The 20,800-nt window shown below is 36.3% G+C and overlaps 1 protein-coding gene across 1 annotated transcript; it reads left to right on the plus strand.

The window, feature by feature from the left end:
- Positions 1-6: 6 nt before the first annotated feature.
- rsph14 (radial spoke head 14 homolog) lies at positions 7-20,783 on the plus strand. Its single transcript, XM_016574133.1, has 8 exons — positions 7-359; positions 809-911; positions 1,777-1,895; positions 1,977-2,202; positions 2,317-2,453; positions 3,714-4,553; positions 18,828-18,887; positions 20,751-20,783. The coding sequence occupies exons 1-6, from the start codon at positions 161-163 to the stop codon at positions 3,950-3,952; spliced, it is 1,023 nt and encodes a 340-aa protein (XP_016429619.1). The 5' UTR covers positions 7-160; the 3' UTR covers positions 3,953-4,553; positions 18,828-18,887; positions 20,751-20,783.
- Positions 20,784-20,800: the final 17 nt, after the last annotated feature.

The following is a 20,800-nucleotide window of genomic DNA, read 5'->3' on the forward strand; positions in this document are numbered from 1 at the left end:
CGTGCAAATGTATTAGGAATACTTATTCACATTTAGAATGTAAAATGACGTGTTGAACCCTCAAAAATCCTACAAACTTGAGACTCGGTCAGTAAAATAACGAACTTTTCAATATGTAAATACATAATGGAATCACATTTGAAGCACCCTAACGAAGAAGATGGCAAGTCCGCAAACATCCGAGCAGCCCCCGCCGCATATTGACCCCACACAGGCGCCGGTGGCTTTCGGTAGCTGGGCGATCCCGAAGCTGATGCTGGAGCTGCAGGACGCGGAGCTGTTTACCCGGCAGAGGGCGCTCGCTGCACTCTGCGACCTAGTCCACGACCATGAGCGGGCCTATGAAGCCATTCTCAGCGGTAAACTCATCCTTAAAGAGATAGTTCACCCAAAAAATTGAAATGATGTCATTAAGTACTCACCCTCATGTCGTTCCAAACCCGTAAGACCTTTGTTCATCTTCAGAACACAAATTAAGATATTTTTGATGGAATCTGCGATGCGCTGCCATTGTGGAGAGAGTATCACAACGCATGCGTTTCTGTGCCTTGCTCGTGGTATAGTAACCTTGTTGTCTATGGGAGGGTTTCATCAAAATTTCATAAATATCTTAATTTGTGTTCTGAAGATGAACGAAGGTCTTACGGGTTTGGAAAGACATGAGGGTGAGTAATTAATGACAGAATTTTCATTTTTGGGTGAACTATCCCTTTAAGAAACCCTATTGTCCATCCTAAGAAACAAAATAAATGCTGAATTTTTTACAGTCTTTGTTTTTAGTCAAACTGTTTATTTCTGTTCCTCAAAGGATGTATGGAAAGACTTAAAGTTTTGCTGCAAGATGAAGATGACTTAGTCAGGGTCAAAACCACTGAAGTGCTTTATGTGCTTGCTTCACACAGCTTGGGAAGGTGAGTCATGCAAGAAATCAAGGGCTGACAGTTTTAGTTTGTGTAAGCTTTTGGCATGTGAATGTGCTTGGCCCCGCATAGTAGGCTATGTGTTATTTATGTCAAATTATGTCAGTATATTTCACATATTGAGTATATTGGCAGTATGTGGAGTTAGTTAAACCTTAACAATGCTTAACAAAAAGGAATATATTTATTTAGGTATATTTATTTTATATAAATATAAAAATATATTTATAAAATACACTTGTAATATTTAAATTTATATATTTTTTATAAAAAGAAAATATGCAAGCTGAAAATATAAAAGATTTTTTTAAAGATAAATACTTTTATCCAATAAGGATGCATTAAAATGATATTTTATAATGTGAAAAAATGTGTTACAGTTTCCACAAACATATTGAGCAGCGAGCACAGTGATAATAATAAGAAATGTTTCTTGAGCTGCAAATCAGCTTATTTCTGAAGAATCATGTGACACTGAAGACTGGAGTAATGATACTGAAAATTCAGCTTTATCTTTGCAGCAATAAATAACATTTTAAAATTTTAAAATAGAAAACAGTGCAAAAACATTTCACAGTATTACAGTTTTTACTGTATTTTTGTGGGGGGTTTTAACACGGTCTTGATGCTTTCAAAAATGTAAAGTACAAGTTTTTTATTTCCAGTAAGAAAAATAGTATTTTTTGCCCAAAGAATATTTTAGAGCATTTTAGATACTTTGAAAATTTTATATTTAATATGGAGGGGATATTTTTAAACAACACTAAAATACCTGCAACAGAAGTGATTTTTACCATTTTGACTTTTGGCTTCCAAAAATATTCAGTATGATAAGAAGATATGTTTGTTCACACAGAGATGCCTTCTTGAAATTTGACATTGTGGGTCCCCTCGCAAACCTGATTGAGGACCCTGTGAATGCCTGTCGTAAAAACGTGCACCAAGCACTCAACAGGATCGCTGAATTTCCTTCAGGTGACTAATCTTATACTTCTTATACAGAAAATGTGTTTCAGAAGCTTTTCTTTTGATGAGTCCTCTGTCATGTCCCTACAGGAGCAGTGTTCATGGTGTCTATGGGGCTGGTGCCCAAACTGGTGCTGAAGGTCTCAGATGAAGAAGAGAGCATCCGTGCTTTAATTCTCTCCACACTGAGCTGCTGTGTGAGTGTGAACGCCCTTCCTGCGCTGGAGAGTGATGCGGTTCCTGTCCTGAGAGATCAGCTGTCTCACCCCTCCCCTGCCATCCGCCGGGCAGCCACATCTGCTTTAGTGGGAATCAGGTAGGTAGCATAGCACACAACAGTCTAGATCAGGTTAAGTTCACTAGGGTGAGAGATCAGAGCAGATATTCTTTTAAAATAAAAAGCATGCATTTTTCTCCTTTCCTATCTTAGTGTGCCTGCAGATGGGAAGATGAAGGTGTGTGAGGAGAATCTTCTTCCAATATTAGTCAAGCTGCTGTCGGATGATGAGCAAGGAGTTGTCGCTAATGCTGCAGGAACCATTATGAACACGGCCGTTATCACTAAGGGTCAGCACAAAATCAAGTTTCAGCGTGCATTTTTGTAATTTATGAGTCGATGGTGAAGTTAGAAACTTTTCAGCATCTATTATAGTGCTGTATGTAAACATTAAAGGGATAGTTCACCCAAAAATGATAATTTAGTCATTTATTCGCTCTCATGTCGCTCCAAACCTGGATGACTTTTTTTATTTTGTGGAACATAAATGTAGATGTTTTCGTTACCAATTGTTGCGTACATTCTTCACAATATGGTCTTTTCTGTTATAAAGAAGAAAGAAAGTCATACAGAGTCATGAGGGTGAATAAATGATGAGAGAATAACAATTTTGGGGTGAACTACCCCGTTAAAACCTCTAGATGGGGTTGATGTTAGTTATATGCACATACATTAGATCTGGGGTTTTCAGACTTTTTGATGCCATGGACCTACACATATGATTGGTCACCTTGCAAGAAGGGACCCCCTAAAGGCAGCTAGATATTTTCAAGTATAACGACAAAAATGAAAAACAGAAATTGAAAATTAGGTGCTCATCCTGAACAGTAGAGGAGATTCAACTCAAAAAATGTAAAAAATTAGAAAATGTAGAAAACCGGGCAACACTCACTCTACAATAGTGTTATTTTAGTATCATGAGATACTATTATAGTTTTTATTAATAATTTGAATTCATTTTTATTAATTTATTTTATTTTCATTTTATTTGTAAAGTTTTTTCATGTTTATAATTTTTTTTTAAATATGTCTATAGTTTTTATTATTTTTTTCAGTTTGAATTATTTTAGAACATTTAAGTTGAACTAAATGAAAATAACACGTTGCCTTGGCAACTAGCTGAAATAAAACAAATTTAGCATTTTTTAATATTTCATTTTATTTTAGTTAAAGTTTAGGTTAAAGTTAATTTGTAAAACTATAATAACCCTGGTCTACTTAATTTCTTTAAAACAATGATGTTTTGACCAGCATCAAGACCATCATCAGACATTGAAGTGTTTCTTAGGTGTTTTAAAAGAACCTTTACAACAGGCAACATTATATCAGAATCTGTAGGTTTTTTTTGATAATTTTTTATCAATTAATTATTATTCTTATGTATTACATAAAGTATTATTTAAATACATTTTTTACACTATTTTTTTCTCTGAACTTTCCCTCTCACCCCTTAGCACTCCCTTGTGACCCTTTGGGGGTCCTGGACCCCACTTTGAAAACCCCTATATTAGATTAGACTAGGCAAGATATCATTGTCTGTCTGTTTCCAGGTAAGACTGAGGCTCTGAACGCATGTGCCATCGCCCCTCTGCTGCAGCTGGTGGTGAGTGAGACTACAGCGGTGTGTGTCAATGCCCTCCGTGCCCTTACAGTCCTGGCAGAGGTTCCTAGGGCCCGGGCAGAGCTACTAGAGCATGTGCCTCTGCTGAATACCAGACTAACACACCCCAACACCATCATCCAAAGAGCTGCATCCACTGCCATTGAAGTCATCTCCTGGAAACCATGAGAGAAACAAGAGTTCTCCTGATACAAGACCTGGTGGTGTGATATAAAAGAAAGAATTAGCCACATATAACACACTCATTTTATAAAGAAAAATAAAGTTAAAAGATCAGAATAATATTAAGAATTCTGGTGGATGTGACGTTGTTTGTTTAGAATGCAAAATCTGCGTAGCAACTATTCCAACTTGCGTACGTGACTGAAACGTTTCATAAATGTTAATTAATATAGTATAGAAGTGATAAACGTATACTGAAAGGCAACATATGTCGTTTTCTTTTGGTGTAGTTTAATCCCGGTGTAGTGTAAATGTGCAGTGTCATGTTTTCGGAAAACTCCCTCGGTGCGGCGAATGGATTGAACCAGCGGTCAACGGCAGCGAGCACGTTCTCGCTATCTGTCACACGGCATGCGGAGTCACGACAGATAAATGTTTGTGGCTGGTATTTGGCAACCAGTCCGAGCGAATACAGGACACACGCTGAGTTTGGTTTGCCCGCTCCGTTCTATAACGTCATATTTATTTTTGGGAATTAAGCGGGAGGATTGTATCACAGGGAGTGCAGGTGGAGGCTGTGTATTTTGGGATCATATTTGCTGGATAGGTAAGTTTATACTTCACATACAGTATCTGTTTGAATAAATTCAAGTGAAATTATTTGAACCAACGCAAGAAATGCTCCAGGACTCTACCGCAGCTAGTGCCTGTCTGTTACTCAAACATCTATAACATATAGTATAGGTTAGCCTACTTATTTAAGTCGAATGGTAATATTAAAGTAATAAAACCAAGTGCACGTTGTGGCATAAGAAGATGTGTCTTGTCTCTTCGTAAAGCTAAAATCACAAATCGCCACAGGATTGATGTAGTCGGCGAGATTATGGCATTGGATGATGCGATGCTTTTACATAACACAAGGCGACAGAACCGGAGAACAGGTGCCTATGGCAAGCCATTTCAACACTTAATAGTATCTGTTTCATATGTGACTAGTACTTGCATGTTACTAGTAAATAATAATAAAGCAACTAGAATCTATTTCAGTTTGACTAACTGTTGACTAAAACTTGATTTTCTGCTATTCATCATCCCTGTATAGTGGCAAGTAACTATTCCATTTTTACCTGGTGACAAATTTCACATATGCAATTTGGCAAAGATAGAAATGACTAGCACATATTTGCTGGTGCCTATTTCAGTTTTATTCATTAGATGCTAACTATCCCAATGGTTGCTAGTGTCTATTCTAGCTTTACTTTATTAGCACTAGATACCCATCCTATTTATTAGGCTGCGTTTAAACTGGCACAAAAAATCCGATCTTTCGCTCACATCTGACACAGATCGGAATTTGTTGCACACGTGTAAACACAAAAACCCGCACGAGATCCGATTTTTTTGCATCCGATCTGAGCCACTTCCAAATGTGGATTTTAATCGGATACACATCTGATATCTGGACATCCGACCTACGTCTAAACACACATATCCGATTCTCCACAGAACTCCCAATGCGAGGGCGACACGTTTGCTCATAAAGATTTTTAATGGCGTTTTAATGCCGGCGTGCTGTATGCGCTCGCATTTTATTGAGATGGAAACTTTTTATAGGTAAGAAATTGCACATTCAGGAGCTGACGTGCCAAAAAATCGGATATGGTCAAAAGATCGGATCTGTGCATTAAGACTTGCAGTGTAAACGCAGCCTCAGATACTAGTCTCCCTGGCCTGGCCTCTGATGGCTTGGCAATGGGAATCAGTTTTACGTGTTTAGACATAGGTCAGATGTCCAGATATCGAATATGTATGTGATTCAAAGCCACATTTAGAAGTGGCTCAGAAGGATGCAAAAAATCTATCTCGTGCAGATTTCTGTGTTTGCATGTGTGCAACAATATCCAAACTGTGTAAAAAATTGGATTTTTTTGTGCCAGTGTAAATGCAGCCTATATGAGATAGAAGTATCTATCCCAAATATTAATAGTAACTATTTGTATCTCACTAGTTACAACTGCTTTCTGTACTTATGTACTTACATACGTAATGACTAGTCGAAATCACTGCTTTAAAAACCCCTACCTAGATTAAAAATATTATTAGAAATACACAGTAGTCTCTAAAAAATATGTATGCCTATTCAATTACTTCTAGAAAAACTGGAATAGATACTAGTAACTATCTGAATAGTTGCAAACAAAAAATACTAGTACCTAATGAATAATTATTAGCAAAACTAGTACCAGTAAACACTATAAACAAATATTTGAAGAATATTTGAATATATATATATATATACATACATATATATATATATATATATATATATATTCACAAATATATGTGAATATTTGGTGTCTGAACCACTGATTGCAAAACAATAGTTACTTGTCACTATTGGGAAAGCAAAGCATATGACTTAATAGCTAATTTAATAGGTATTAGTTACCACTGAAATAAGTACATTTTTAATAAATAGCAGCCAGTTAAGGTAAAAAATATATATACTAGTCACTTGGATTTTTTACTGGTAATTCAAAAAATTAATCACTAGTAGTAATGTAATAGCAAAGCAATAAATGATAAAAATGGATTGCCATAGATGTGTGACACTGATGGAGGAAAAAATTAGTCTGAAATATAAAAAGAATATTCTCAACCATTTTACATCCTGCTCTTTGAAAACAGTGAATATGTTTGTATACGGTGTATTCTTTAGTTGCGTCATACTATATATAACGCAAACAATTTTGAGGCAAATCCTACAGGCTATATCTTATATTCTAAGTTGTAGCTTTGTTTTAAGTGTTTCGCCTGAAATCTCAGAGGAATATACAACGTGTTAATTACTGAGACCATCAGTCCCCTGATCATAAGAGATCTTAATTATCTGTAGCTGATATGCAATAAACTCTCTCTGTACGACAGGTTTCTGAATCCAATTAACCGGTGGCCGTTAATACTAAAACCTACTCAAAGTCTGCCTGAGCTCATGAGCAGACATCTGGTCAATCAGTTATCTATTTATGTAACTTTAAACCAAACACCCACATTTCATGCTGTCTCTTTAAGCAGGGCCAGATTATGTAATGCACTTGACATCCATATACAGTACCTTTGAGAGGATGAAGGTATGTGGCCAATATAATTGAGATCTGTGGATCAATTGACCACATGTAGCAGGCCATCTGCTTGCTCAAAAGCAGCCATCTGCTGTGATGACTCATCAGCAAGCGTCTTACTGCTTATTAAAGACGTCTCTGAAACCCACTATCAATCACAGACAATAAGCCCTTTACGTACTATGAGGCTGATTCGGTAGGTGTTGAAAAATAGGCTGTTTTTATATAAAAATACATATTCTTGTGTCAGTGACTAGAGTGCATATGCAACACAATTATACTCTGCAGCCAGGGACACGTTTTTGTCATCTCTCATTAAAACAAGGACCACCGGTGCATGGCAACAGGTTGTCGTGACAGTAGGACCAACTTTATACTCATCAACAAACATTATTCTTATGCATAAACATAACCTCCGTGATCTGGGATCAGGATGTTGCATGGATGTGTGTTTAGTGAAAACAGTGTTTGGATGAAGTTTGAGATTTGTTTGAAGAGCATGAGCCTGCTTGACAAGTTCATTCACCGGATGGATTTGATTACAACTGTAGGACAGAATAAAGCAAAGATTTATGTTTGAGTCCTTTGTACATGCGCTTCAAGCTTCTTAACCGGGGAGGGATTACATAGGACCCTTCTATAGGATTTTTAATTAAAATGTGACCGACCCCTTTGCAATCTGATAGACCCGTGCAGGGATGAATGGATAGGAATAGGAGAGGGGGAACAAGGGTAAGTTGATGGATATGAGAAGGCAAAATATTGCATAGTTGATTTTCCCATTCTTATTAGTTTTCAGTCACAGTATTTACAAGAGTTGATTTGAGCTTGTATTGACTAAATCATTGGCTGCCTGATTCAGCTTTAATTGTGCGTTTGTAAGGAGTGTCAAGCTTTAGCCTGGTGTAATGGCTTGAGATTGATCTCTGAAGAGGGGGAAGATGGTTCCTGCTTGTAGAAAGCAGAGGGCTGATGGCAAACGCCTGAGTTTTAGGGATGGAAGATGGGATGGGAATGGGGGCTAAAGAGACAAAACCCAGAGCGCAGGGAGAGAGTGTGTCTAGAAAAGTGAACCCTGCAATGTTTCAGAGGAAGAAAAACCAGACCAAAGCAAAAAAGCGTTAATACGTTACATTATACCTTCAGCACTAAAAACTTGTATGACTTATGTGGATTTATAAAAAATATACTTTGAAGAATGTCTTTTTGTCAGTGCAGTGAAATTTAGTAGATTCTGTTTGTTTTGGCCTCTGTTGACTCATTGTATGAGCAAAAATGTGATGACATGATAGACAATGATAAATGTTTTTCAGGTTCACCCAGAAATGAAAGTTCTGCATCATTTACTCACTCTCATATCATTTCAAAACCTGTGGAACACAAAAAGAAGATATTTTAAGTCAGTGGGGTCTAAACAATATTGGACCCCGCTGACTTTCATTGTATCAACAAAAAACAAAAGTCATTCCTCAAAATACCTTCTGTTCCACAGAAGAAAGAAACTCATACACGTTGGGAATGACATGAGGGTGAGTAAATGAGGAAAGGATTTTAATTTTGGGGTGAGCTATACCTTTAAAGCACCCTACAGAAAATGTGATTGTGATATATTTCTCTTTTTATTACATTGAGGGAACAACAACAGCAATAAACATTAATTTAATAAAATAAGATAAGACCCTATACTGAGAAAAACCATCAAATGTGAAGTGTCAGAGGGAATGTCAATGTGCATTAAACAGTATTTTACTGTAAAGTTACACCCTATTAGATCAATTACAGTTTTTCAATGTATACAGTAAGAAAACTCACTGTTAACCAATTAACAGGATTTTTTACAGTGAAGTTTACAGTGAAGTCACAGTGACATTCTACTTAATTAATAATAATTACATAATTACTTCTTAATCAGTTTGTTATTTGCCATTTCTTTGTAATTATTTGTGAAATTTATTAGCAGCGAGTGAAGATTGTTTCAAAATCCTACACCAATTTTTTTTTGCACATCTTTGACTCTCCATAGTGATTTGAGCAGCCATTGTGTGTTCACTTTGCACAACCTCAGACTGCAAATATTATGATGAATCAGGAGACTATACACTGTGTACGCTTACAGACAGTGAATTTGCTATACAGTGTGTAGTCACAAACAGGTTTTTGGGAAAGTGATGGATTTGTTGTTGAGAATACATGTTTTTTTGTCTCTAAAAACATGCAGGTGAGAAAATACATAGGCCTATGTCGTACAGGTGAAAGGTCACAGGAGAGCACTCACCACGGATAGATTAAAGCTACACCTCTGTGCCTGTAAACATAACCTGCTCTGTTTAGAGGATTTGTTGACCAGTGGTCCAACAAGACTGTGATATTCAAATAAAAGCCAAGCAAAAGGTCATGAGTTTTCATATAAAATTAAGATCAAGGTAAACATATGTGGCATTTGTTCGTTACATTATGAAACTGGCTTGAAGCATGTCTCCTGACTGTGTGTGTGTGAGAGAGAGAGCAGGTCACACTGTACCCTCACTTATCTCTCACAGCAGCTTGCCGGTCATATGTTCTTGCTGAACTGAGATAAGTATGTTTCCCTCTGAGACGAGACACAAGGATCTGTTTTGGGGGATGGACTGACTATGACAGACAGCAAATAGAGACAAACACGTTATGAAGCCTTATATGAAAGCAGGATTTATTGTATCTCCATTACTTCCAGAAAGTTATCGTATACAGCTAGCTCCACTAGTGTAGCTAGCCTGATTTTGGGCTTAAAAGATTCATGATCATTGTTTTGGTTCATGGTAATTCCTGTGATTGGTTGTTAAGTTGGAATTGTTGGGCAACTGACTGAATTTTTAAATAAGTGACGCTTGATGTCAGTATCCACAGAGTAGCTGAAATAATACTGTTATTTTTATTTTATTAATGTAACTTACATTTTGTAGCTTGCTGGTTCCAGACTGGTATTAGAGATGGAGATTTTCAATGAATCTTTCTGCAGTTAACTTTGTTAAACCAGTAGGAGGCGACAAGTTACTGTCTTTATGAATGAGTCATTGAATTAGTCACTCAACCAATTCATTCAAAAAATGCATTATTTATTTATGATTTATTTATTTATTTTAATTCCTCTACCTTGCAGCTTGCATTTTACAAAAATAAAAAAGGGACTGTTCACACAGAATGCATTTTTGTATTTCACTGTGCTGATTTTCCATTGCTTTTTCTTTGTAAACGTGCTAGTCAGACATTTTTTTTGTCACTTTTCCTCATGTTTTTCGTGCACGACACCTGTTCTTAACATGCAATGCTCAAGTTAAAACCGTTCAACTTTTAAAAATGGCTTTTCTGCATTTTTTCCCCATTCCACCTACTATGTCTAATGTTTTTCAACACATTCTGTGTAAATGGCCCTAAAGAAAGTAGCTGCACGCGCAGGACTGTACACAGCATATATATACCATCTTAACCACAGATATACTCTTAAATAAGGCTCTTTCTTTCAATGCGGTATTTATATCCTTGGTATCCCGTGGTGCTGTTGGCCAGAGGTCTGTAATGTGTTTCAGTGTTTTATGCCCCGTCCTGCTGCCAGTACAGCGTCCTAGCACAATAAAGCCAAAATGGATGCTTCCATAAACATCCATCAGTGGGGCCATTAGCTTTCAAATCTGCACTCATGTTTCAGTTTTGTCTCATACAAATTCGCCAGTAAAACGCCCACATACCAACATTGCTGACAACACACTTAAAGCAGCTGTACTTGAAATGAATATAATATCTAAATAGGTTTTCACACATATATACACACGCAATAACAACACGCTCATGAACACATGAATTCAAACACCCAGGCATCATCTAATAAATCTATGCAGAGTGCCGCCCATGGGCAACAGCATAATGGCTGGGCTCAAAACACTTAAAAGTGTGTGTGTGTGTGTGTGTGTGTGTGTGTGTGTGTGACAGAGAGAGATGGCTTGCGCTTCACAAAACCAGGCCCACACACATGCACCAGCCTGCTGTCTGCAATAACATTAATTGTTATGAGGGCATTCAGAGCCTGGTCATCAACCTACCGCTGGAACAAGAGCATTGCTTATTGTTGTATTCCTCTATCAAATTAAAGCAAATGCTTTATAAGTCTCTGCAGACATTTTATAACAACAAACTGTAAAAATTAGCGTAATAATTAGTTTGTGAAGGGATGCATTAATTTAAAATTCTGTTTTTATTTGATTGCCAATAAAGGATAAATGGTTGATATTAAAATTCTACATTTCACCTAAAACAGTTGAAATTAAGCATCACAACATTATTTAATTATGTCAGTAATTCCATTTTTAGTAATAATTAAACTATTAGTTTTATTAAAAAGGAAATTGGTGTACACAATGCATTTTTTAATTATTTTATAGCCAATAATGTATAAATGGTTGATACTGAAATTCTATACTGTTTTGTCTACATAAATTAAAAATAAAACCCTAACGCAGGTTAATGTGTTAGTATTACAAATATTAATACTATTACATATTTAGTAACTATTAAAATTATACTAGTGTTATTAAAGACTCATTTTAAATGAGCGTTAGATGATGCAAAGGTAATGTATTTTGTTAGCATATATAACTAATTATTGTACATTATTTTATGGCCATGGTTAATATTAAAATTCTATATTTGTCTAAATAAATTCAAAATGAAATATTAAAGCAGCACTGAAATGAAGCATCACAACATTATAATGTACAGTATGAATAATGGATTTTGAAATTGTGAGATTTGCCAATATTGCAGATTACATTAAGGATTAGACGTTGAAGTTTTAGTAATAATTAAAGAATTAGTGTTAATAAAGATTGAATGAGCGGTAGATGATGCAAATGTAATTTACAGTTAACCCAGAAAACCCTAGTTGCATGTTAAAGTGCTAAAAACCACTTAGAAACTGCATAGCAATGCCATGACAACTACCAACAGCACTTTGTGGCATGTTTTGTACGGGCAGCCACCACTCATCTTTTCTTTAGGAAATGTGCTTCTTTTCTTCAGAGCAATAGGCTCCAAAGTTTCTCAGTGACAGTAATTAGTACAGATTATCAGGGATAATATCCTATCAATGACTGATTTGGAGCTTTGTCAGTAAAAATGTCAACTCCGTCTCTGTGCACACAGACCTCTGCCTTTGCATGAGTGTATTTGTGCATCCATGTGCATGTACTGTATATGTGTCTGATTTCCCTCTAGGATTCTGACATGTCTGGACCCCTCTTCCCAACAGACTTGTCTTCCTTCTCACATATGACAAGAATGAAGCCCACCACCTCATTAACGTGTTGGCGGTTAAAAATAAAGGTTCCCTATGCTTGTGTTTAGTGTAGTTTGTGAGCACAAGCCTTGTCATAAAGACCATAGTCTTGATAATTGCCATAAATTCCAGTCCATGGAGGTCTAATATTCTTAGAAAGAGCTATCTGTTAACATTTCTCTTAATCTCAATGGCACTTTTTTTGAACTGCCAAAGAAGAAAAATTAATGGGAAAAATACACTATATGGATGAAAGTATTAGGACACATCTCTTAATTATTTTGATTTCAATATTTAAGAGGCGTGTACTTTAAGCCATATAGGGTATTTTCTTATTAATTTTCCCCTTTTGCACGTCATGCTTCAATGAGACTTATTGCCACAGATGTATTAAATCAAGCTCCTAGCCATGCACCCTGCATGTCCAAACATTTGTGAAAAAAATTAGTCATTCTAAAGAGCTCAGTGAATTCAGGCATGGTACTGTAATAGGATGCTACCTTTGGAGTAAGTCACTACCTGAAATTTCATCCCTAGATATTAGACAGTCAACTGTAAATGGTATTTTTGGAAAGTAGAGCATTTAGGAAAAGCAGCAGCAACTCAGCCACAAAGCAGAAGACCAGGTAAAGTCACAGAATGGGGTTACTGAGTGCTGAGGCACATACTAAAAGCCAATGCTCTGCTGATTTTATAGCTGAAGATCTCCAAACTTCCACTGGTATTAATGTCAGCACAAAAACTGTGTGGCGGGAGCTTCATGGAATGGGTTTCCATGGCCAAGCAGCTCCATGCAAGCCTCACATCACCAAGTTTGCCAAGCATCAGTAAATGGAGTAAGTAAAACACGCCACCAATGGACTCTGGAGCAGTGGAAACCCAAGACTCCAGACTAACGTTTGAGAGCAGTGGCACCAACGCCACTAAGTTCTGCAGATGTTGGCGCCAGGAGCAGATTTGGTAGGGCTGGGTGGTGGTTTGGGGGGTATTAAAAATAAAGATAATTTAATCATAAATTACTATTGTTTTGCATTAATAAGTGCAGTTACTAATAATATTACACGTTTATTTCATGGTAGTACACATTTGACAGTAAAGCACTGAGCTTGAGTTGGAAAGCATACAACTTTTGTTTTATTTATTTAATTTGAACAATTAATAAATGAAATTAATAAAAGAAAAGAAAATGTACACTACTCTTATTTAATGTACCATCATTCTTCTATAAAATTATATGTAACTGACCTCTTTATGTGTGATTCAGTTGCAAATTGAAGAAAAGTTTGTTTTTCAAGTCACTTTGCGACTTTTCTTCATACACAAAAAAGTGCAAAACTTTGACAATTTGATTTCTTTTTTTTTTTTTTTTTTTTTGTGATGTTTATCACAAATGGTCATTCAATTACAAATACCATTTAAATTGGGTCATTTTTAGAGCTTTAAAGTGCTGGGAATAGTTGTGTGAAAAGCTTTAAAGTCATTGAATTGAATCATCATTGAATTTCTCTCTCAGAAGGTTGTATAAACCCTGAAATAAATAATGTAATAACATTCGACTATAGGCCTTTTCTGCCACAACACCATAGTTATAGTTAGCCTTACTCTTTCTGGCTTTCTACATCGGTGATGTTTTACCTGTTTATAACAGAGAATTCTGTGTAGAATTTGAATGCATCTCATTAAATCTCATAGCAACCTTAGGTTGACCAGGTTTATTTATTATTTGTCCGAGCTGATAAACGGACCGCACTGCACAGCTCAAATGAGTAGCACTTTTTGTAATGCATTTGTTTCGTTTGCTTTGACTTTTTCTCGTATGCAGCACTTATGAGTTGGGCAATGCGGTGGTCGCACCAGTGCAACCGCTCACAAAATTTAGTCGCACCGGCAGAAAAAAGGGTCACAAAATGCGACCATTTGGTCACAGTCTGGAGCCCTGAAACCTGTTATGTGGAGTGACAAATTACGTCTCTCTGTTTGGCAATCTGATGGGAGTCTGGGTTTGGCAGAGTTTGGGGTTGGACTAGATCTCTTACTTCCAGTGAAGGGAAATCTTAATGCTTCAGCCTACCAAGACATTTTGGACAATGCTATGCTTCCAACTTTTTGGGAACAGTTTGTGGAATGTCTGTTTTTACTCCAGCATGACTGTGCCCCAGTGCACAAAGCAAAGCTCATAAAGACATGATTGGATGAGTTTGGGTGTGGAGGAACTTGACTGGCCCACACAGATCCCTGCCCTCAACCCCATCAAACACCTTTGGGATGAACTGGAATGGAGATTGTGACCTGACCTCACAAATGCTCTACTGGATGAATGGACAACAATTCCCACAGAAACACTCAAGCCTTCCCAGAAGAATTGAAGCTGTTATAGCTGAAAATGGGGAACCAACTCCATATTAATGTCAGTGTATTTAGAATGCAATGTCATTGAAGTCCCTGTTGGTTTAATGGTCAGGTGTCCAAATACCTCTGTCCATACAGTGTACTTCTGGAGCCATGACAGCGGAAAACTGTTGCAACTTGCTGAAAAATGTATTTAGTAAGAATATACAACTACTTTTGACTGACCATCAATAGACAAGAACTGACCACTTAGACAGGAAGAGGTTGTTGTACTGACATGTACACAATTTTTTTTACCTAATAAAATATTAATACCTTGTTCATCAAAAAAAACAAACAAAAAAAATTATTTGCATCACAGGAATTTGAATAATATTTCACAATATTACTGTTTTTACTTTACTTTTGATTAAATAAATGCAATCTTGAACACAAGATAAAAAAAACTATATATATATATATAAAAGAACTTAACTCCAAACTTTGAACAATACTGTAGTTGATATTATAGTGTGAAAAAACTCAACCAAGGCATTATCAGAAAACACAGAAAAAATGCATTTAAAATGTGTTTAATTAAACTCCAAAAATATGTATCTTCCTAATATAATATGCCATTGTATTGAGATGTGTTTTGCCTTGAAATTTGGCTTTATACTCTATGACTCTTTACTAGAATGTTTTAGCAACATTCGTGAAACAATTGTGGTTGAGTAATTTTACAAAATGCAATTTGTCCTCCGGCTGAGTTCAATTTGACTTAGAATCTGTGTCACACCAGGATCAAAGCAGCTTACAAACCAACTATCTCTCACCCCCTGCTAACTGCACAAAATCTTCTTCAGTGCTCATCCACATCACCGTCTGCTCCTCTGTTCATGACTGCAAGATTGCTATTCAAGACGGCATGAAGCATAAACTGAATTTTAAATGGGAAATAAGTCCCCCCCGACTTGATTTCACTCATCAGGATTTGATTGAATTTTGAAAAGTGGACTATGATATTATTGCTAATTTTGCCCCACCAGTTTGGCCTGGGTTACATCAGCAGAAAAGTCATTTCTGAGCTGGAGAATGTTATATTTTAATAAAAATACATGAAAACAAACATTTCATGAAAGCAAACATCCCATTCCCACTCTTTCCCCATTTTTTCTTGTCCACTCTCAGTCTCGTCTCAATATGAAGTGGCAAAAAGGCCAATAAGAGCATGCGTCTCTGTGTAGAGAGTGACTAGATTGGGCTTGTTCAGATGTGTGGACTGCGAAGTCGCGTTTGCTATAGCAACGGATCCGATGTTACATAATGCAGTAGGAATAGGAAGAGGGCGAGAGGTCTGGCTGGCTTAATGTGGGAGATGCAGCAGGATATTTTTAGGATTCTCGTGTTCTTCCTCCTCTCTTGCACTGCAAGTGATGCGAGCAGGACGCAGATGAGGACGGTACAGGACACACACTGAGCTGCGTATTCATCCGTTTTTGAGTGACTGTTGACTTGTACGTTGCTGTCGTAAATATGACACCCTATAAACACAAAGATAAGCACATCATGCCCATGATTCATCTATATGCAATGGCCTCTGAACTTCAATAACTACTGCATTGCCTTATATTCGTACAGTGAAACACCAGTTGTGTGATTACATTATATTACATAGGGAAGCATGTAGTTCCATATCAGTTTTTAGCTGATATTAGAGTTTTTGTTATTTATCAGGATTAGTTTGTGCTGTGTATTTAATTGTGATCCTCATTTCCATTTTTAACATTTAGATTACCATCGGCTAACACTTACTTTTTATATAATCTTTAAAAACACTAATAAATGTAACACTGGCAAATGTAATTTTTAGCCAATTAATTAATTAATTAATTATTCATTTTTCATACTGTATGTAATAATATGATGCCTAAATGTACATGTGTGAAAGCTATTTTATTTTATTATTTTATTTTATTTTTAATTTATTTAAAATATTGAATTTTTTTTATTTATATTTACCTATTATGGTAGTGTTACCTTAGCATTATATATATATATATATATATATATATATATATATATATATGCACTTTTTCATGTAAGATTTTACATTACTTTAGCTTAATTTCAATTACTGAAAAGTGTTTCAGTCGTAACCAACAATAGTTATTAGCTATAATATGAAAATAATATCTGCCAGAATTTAAATACGTCTATGTACTGTAGTTATGCATCCCTAACATTATTTTAAAAGCTTGAAGTCTGAAAGATGGAAAAGGTAAAGATCAGCTTAGTTTTATTTATTTTAATATCTTTTATACAGTAAATAACAGCTATAATGAAAACATTGTATATATAATCTGATGTGTAGATTTGTAAAACTTCATCCTTTTGGAGGATTTTTCCTCCATGAGTCAAATGAACAGCTGAGCTGCATTGGTCTTGGAAAGCATCTCTCATCCGTCTTAGAGGTTGTCTGCTGTTTTCTCTCCAGAGACCAGACTTGATTTTCCACTAGATAGGAGAGCACAGGGACAATCTAGCTATAAATAATCTGGGAGAATAGCTGCTCTTTGAACAAAAGCTGTGATAGGTCTGTTCATCCATCTGTGCTGGAGGACACAGAGGTTTTACAGAGATGTGAGATGTCAGACTGTGTTAGCTAAAATACAAAAGCACCACGCTAGGGTTTCTTACATAAGTCTTCTTTAAAGGTGAGTGTGATGACTAAGATGTTCTCTGATAGAACTGCGGCATCACTGAGATTGTGGTGTGTCTGCTTTGTGCTGTAATGAAAAACTGGCGTGACTTGTTAGAATTCTCCTCACCTCTCTTTTCCAATGTGGCTTCATAGGAAAACCATTTAATATGACCGAATTTACCTGATTAGGATACACCAGTAATTTTGAGGGTCAGCTAAAGTAGAAACAGTTCCTTAAAAGGATAATTCACCAAATAATGTAAGATAGGGCTGTTTGATTATGACAAAAATAATTTTCATGATTATTTTTGCCCACTGCTTTTTCCATGAATACTTGTTCACTTTGGAAACATGAACTCTTCTTTTAAGCTGAGTTTAAATGAAAAATAAATAGAAAATACTGACAAAAAACAAATAGTCCGGAGCTAAATATTTTTTTAAGAGATGCTCATTCTAGTGCAAGGCCAAAGTTCATGATGCATGAATAATTGAGTGATTTTGACTTGTGTGAATTCAGAAGGATCAATAACTTAGAGACACTGCCTGAAGAGAAGCACTTTAGAGAGCACCATCATTTTCCTTCACATTCATTGGCTGCCAAAGAATATCATGTTTGCTTCGCCTCTTATTTATGGAGTACTAAAATAAAAGCCTTTATATTGTTTGTTTTGAATTTAAAATAGTTTACTCAGAAATGAAAATGTACTCACCCTCAGGTCATCCAAGATGAGTTAGATTTTTCATGGGAACAGATTTGGAGAAATGTAGCATTATATTATTTGCTCAGCAATGGATCCTCTGCATTGAATGGGTGCCGTCAGAATGAGAGTCCAAACAGCTGATAAAAACATTTGTAAAGCTGCATGTTTGTAATAAATCATAATCCATCATTTTTACATTTAAACTGTTGGTTCCAGCTTAATAAGAGTCCTCTATTCATAAAATTGCTTTCTCCAGTGAAAAGTCATCTCTTCTGAATCAGGAGAGAAATATGCACCGATCAAGCACTGTTTAAGAGCAAAAACTGTCCATAACAATTCTGAACAAACAAACAGTTCTGGAAGTGAAACAAATGCCTTAATGATGGATTTGTTACTTCACAAGACATTAATAGATGGACTGGAGTTGTGAGTATTTGTGGATTATTATCAGCTTTTTGGACTCTCATTCTGACGGCACCCATTCACTGCAGAGGATCCATTGGTGGGCATGTGATGTAATGCAACATTTCACACAATCTGGTCTATTGAAGAAACAAACTCATCTTGGATGGCCTGAGGGTGAGCAAATGTTCAGCAAATTTTAATTTCTGGGTGAATTACTCCTTCAACACTGAATTCAGTTCACTGAACAGTTTTTGTTTGAGGTTGAACTGTCATGTCGCGATGAGTAATGAAATCCTGTATTTGGGTGTTTCAGGAATGGTGTAGGGCGAGGAGGCCCTGTAGATGTGTATCATGAAGCTTCTCACCGCCTGAAGTAAGAGTTCACTGTTCTGTCTTTCTTATTCACTCTGTCATTCACATTCTCACCTACATTACATTGTATTGAAAGCACTCTAAAAAATGCTGTGTTAAATACAGTGCTGGGTAAAATATGGAAAACCCAGCGATTGGGTTGTTTTGACCCAGCGGTTGGGCTACTGCCCAGAAGGTTGGGTTAAACATTTAACCCAACTGTTGGTTGAAAACAACCCAATCACTGGGTTTGTCCAGATTTTACCCAGCGCCGGGTTGTATTTAACCCAGCATTTTTGCTTTAGATATATTTTCCAAAAAAATCCAGATAAAACCTATATCTATAAATTAAATGGATGAATGAGAGCAGATTTTTAAAAAATACTTTTTTTTTTTGTGTCAATCTGCTTCTAGCCAATGAAAATTGTTCATGAAATCTAAATGTAAATGGATTAAAGGGACAGTTCACCCAAAAATGATTCTGTGGAACAGAAAAGAAGATATTTCACCATATTAGACCCCATAACTTTCATTGTTTGTACAAAATTACATTTGTTTTTCAGAGAAGAAATAAGGTCATGATGGTGAACAAATGATTTTTGGGTGAACTAGACCTGTAAATAAACCATTTAAAAAAAATGTAAACTGATTGTAAACAATGAAATGAAGTTTATTTGTGTTATTTTAGCTCATTTGAATGAACCAAAAATAATGTTTTTAGTAATGGGATAATGGAATTAAAGCTGTAAATATACTGTTATTGTAGTTTCTGTGCTTTTAGTTCTGTACTTGTATTTTTGTGCTTTTATGCTAATCCTCAGTCCCAATACGAACCCTAATTTGACTCATTTTTAGAAGACTGTCAGGATTTGTACTTGCACTTGACATGGTTCCTGGTTAAATGGGGGAAGGGAGTCACTGTCGCCTGTCACGCTATCCGTCTGTGCTGACTGCAGGGATGTAATGTGTTTTATCATCCCTCTCCATCTCCATCACATCCCTCCCCCATCCTTCACTTTCTCCATCCATCCGTCTCTCTTTATCCATCCTCTCTATCCATTTATCTGCCCTCCCCCCTTCTCTGCCACCCAGGCCCCTATCTTTTCTTTCACTGTGTTTACATCAGAGTCTGTATCTCCTTCTCTTCTCACACCCTTCCCAAAGTAAACATGGTTTGCTCTTTCATAGGAGACGTCATGCATTCTCAGTTATGCTTTACGGGTTTCCTTACTTCTATTGGTTTAATTTGGCATTAAGAGTGCTATTTAAGTGATTATGTAAAAGAGGAAAATGGAAACTGTATTTATTAAGAATTATATGATTGGTTAGTTTATGACATTCATTAATACTTTTTTAGTACTAATTAATAGTTTGATATCAGCACTTTGCTGAGGGAAATGGTGGTCTGCCCCGAAAATCATGTCTATTAAAGATATTCAGAAATGGGTTTGAGGCAGATAGTTACAAGTAAATGACATGTCAGTCTGAGTCTATACGGAGGATCATTTGAGATGCATAAGAGATATCATTTGTGATATTCATTTCCCATGAGTTTCTTTGACTATCTATTGATTTTTTTTTTTTCTTTGTCAAATCCTGAATAAGACTAACCTGAAACCTACCATACAAGACCACTCACTGAGCTCTTAATCGAATACATTAGCCACAGAAATCCATTCAGACCTCTGTCCATCTTTAAAACCATCACACAGACAGGGTCTGGCTCCAGATCAAGGGGATTGTTTGTGGGTGTATGTGTACATGTGTGTTTGTATAATGCACAAAAATATCTGGAGCATATGGGAACGCAAAATGTAACTATATTATCGCCCAGCCATCTGACATCAAAGCCTCGTTCTCATTTACAGTTTCTTCTTTTTCACAGTGACCTCGTAAAGGGAGCACTTTCTCATTCAAAATGATGATGCATAAGGT

Source organism: Sinocyclocheilus rhinocerous, unplaced genomic scaffold (assembly GCF_001515625.1).
Source record: "Sinocyclocheilus rhinocerous isolate Xijiao unplaced genomic scaffold, SAMN03320098_v1.1 scaffold533, whole genome shotgun sequence".
Lineage (NCBI taxonomy): Eukaryota > Metazoa > Chordata > Actinopteri > Cypriniformes > Cyprinidae > Sinocyclocheilus > Sinocyclocheilus rhinocerous.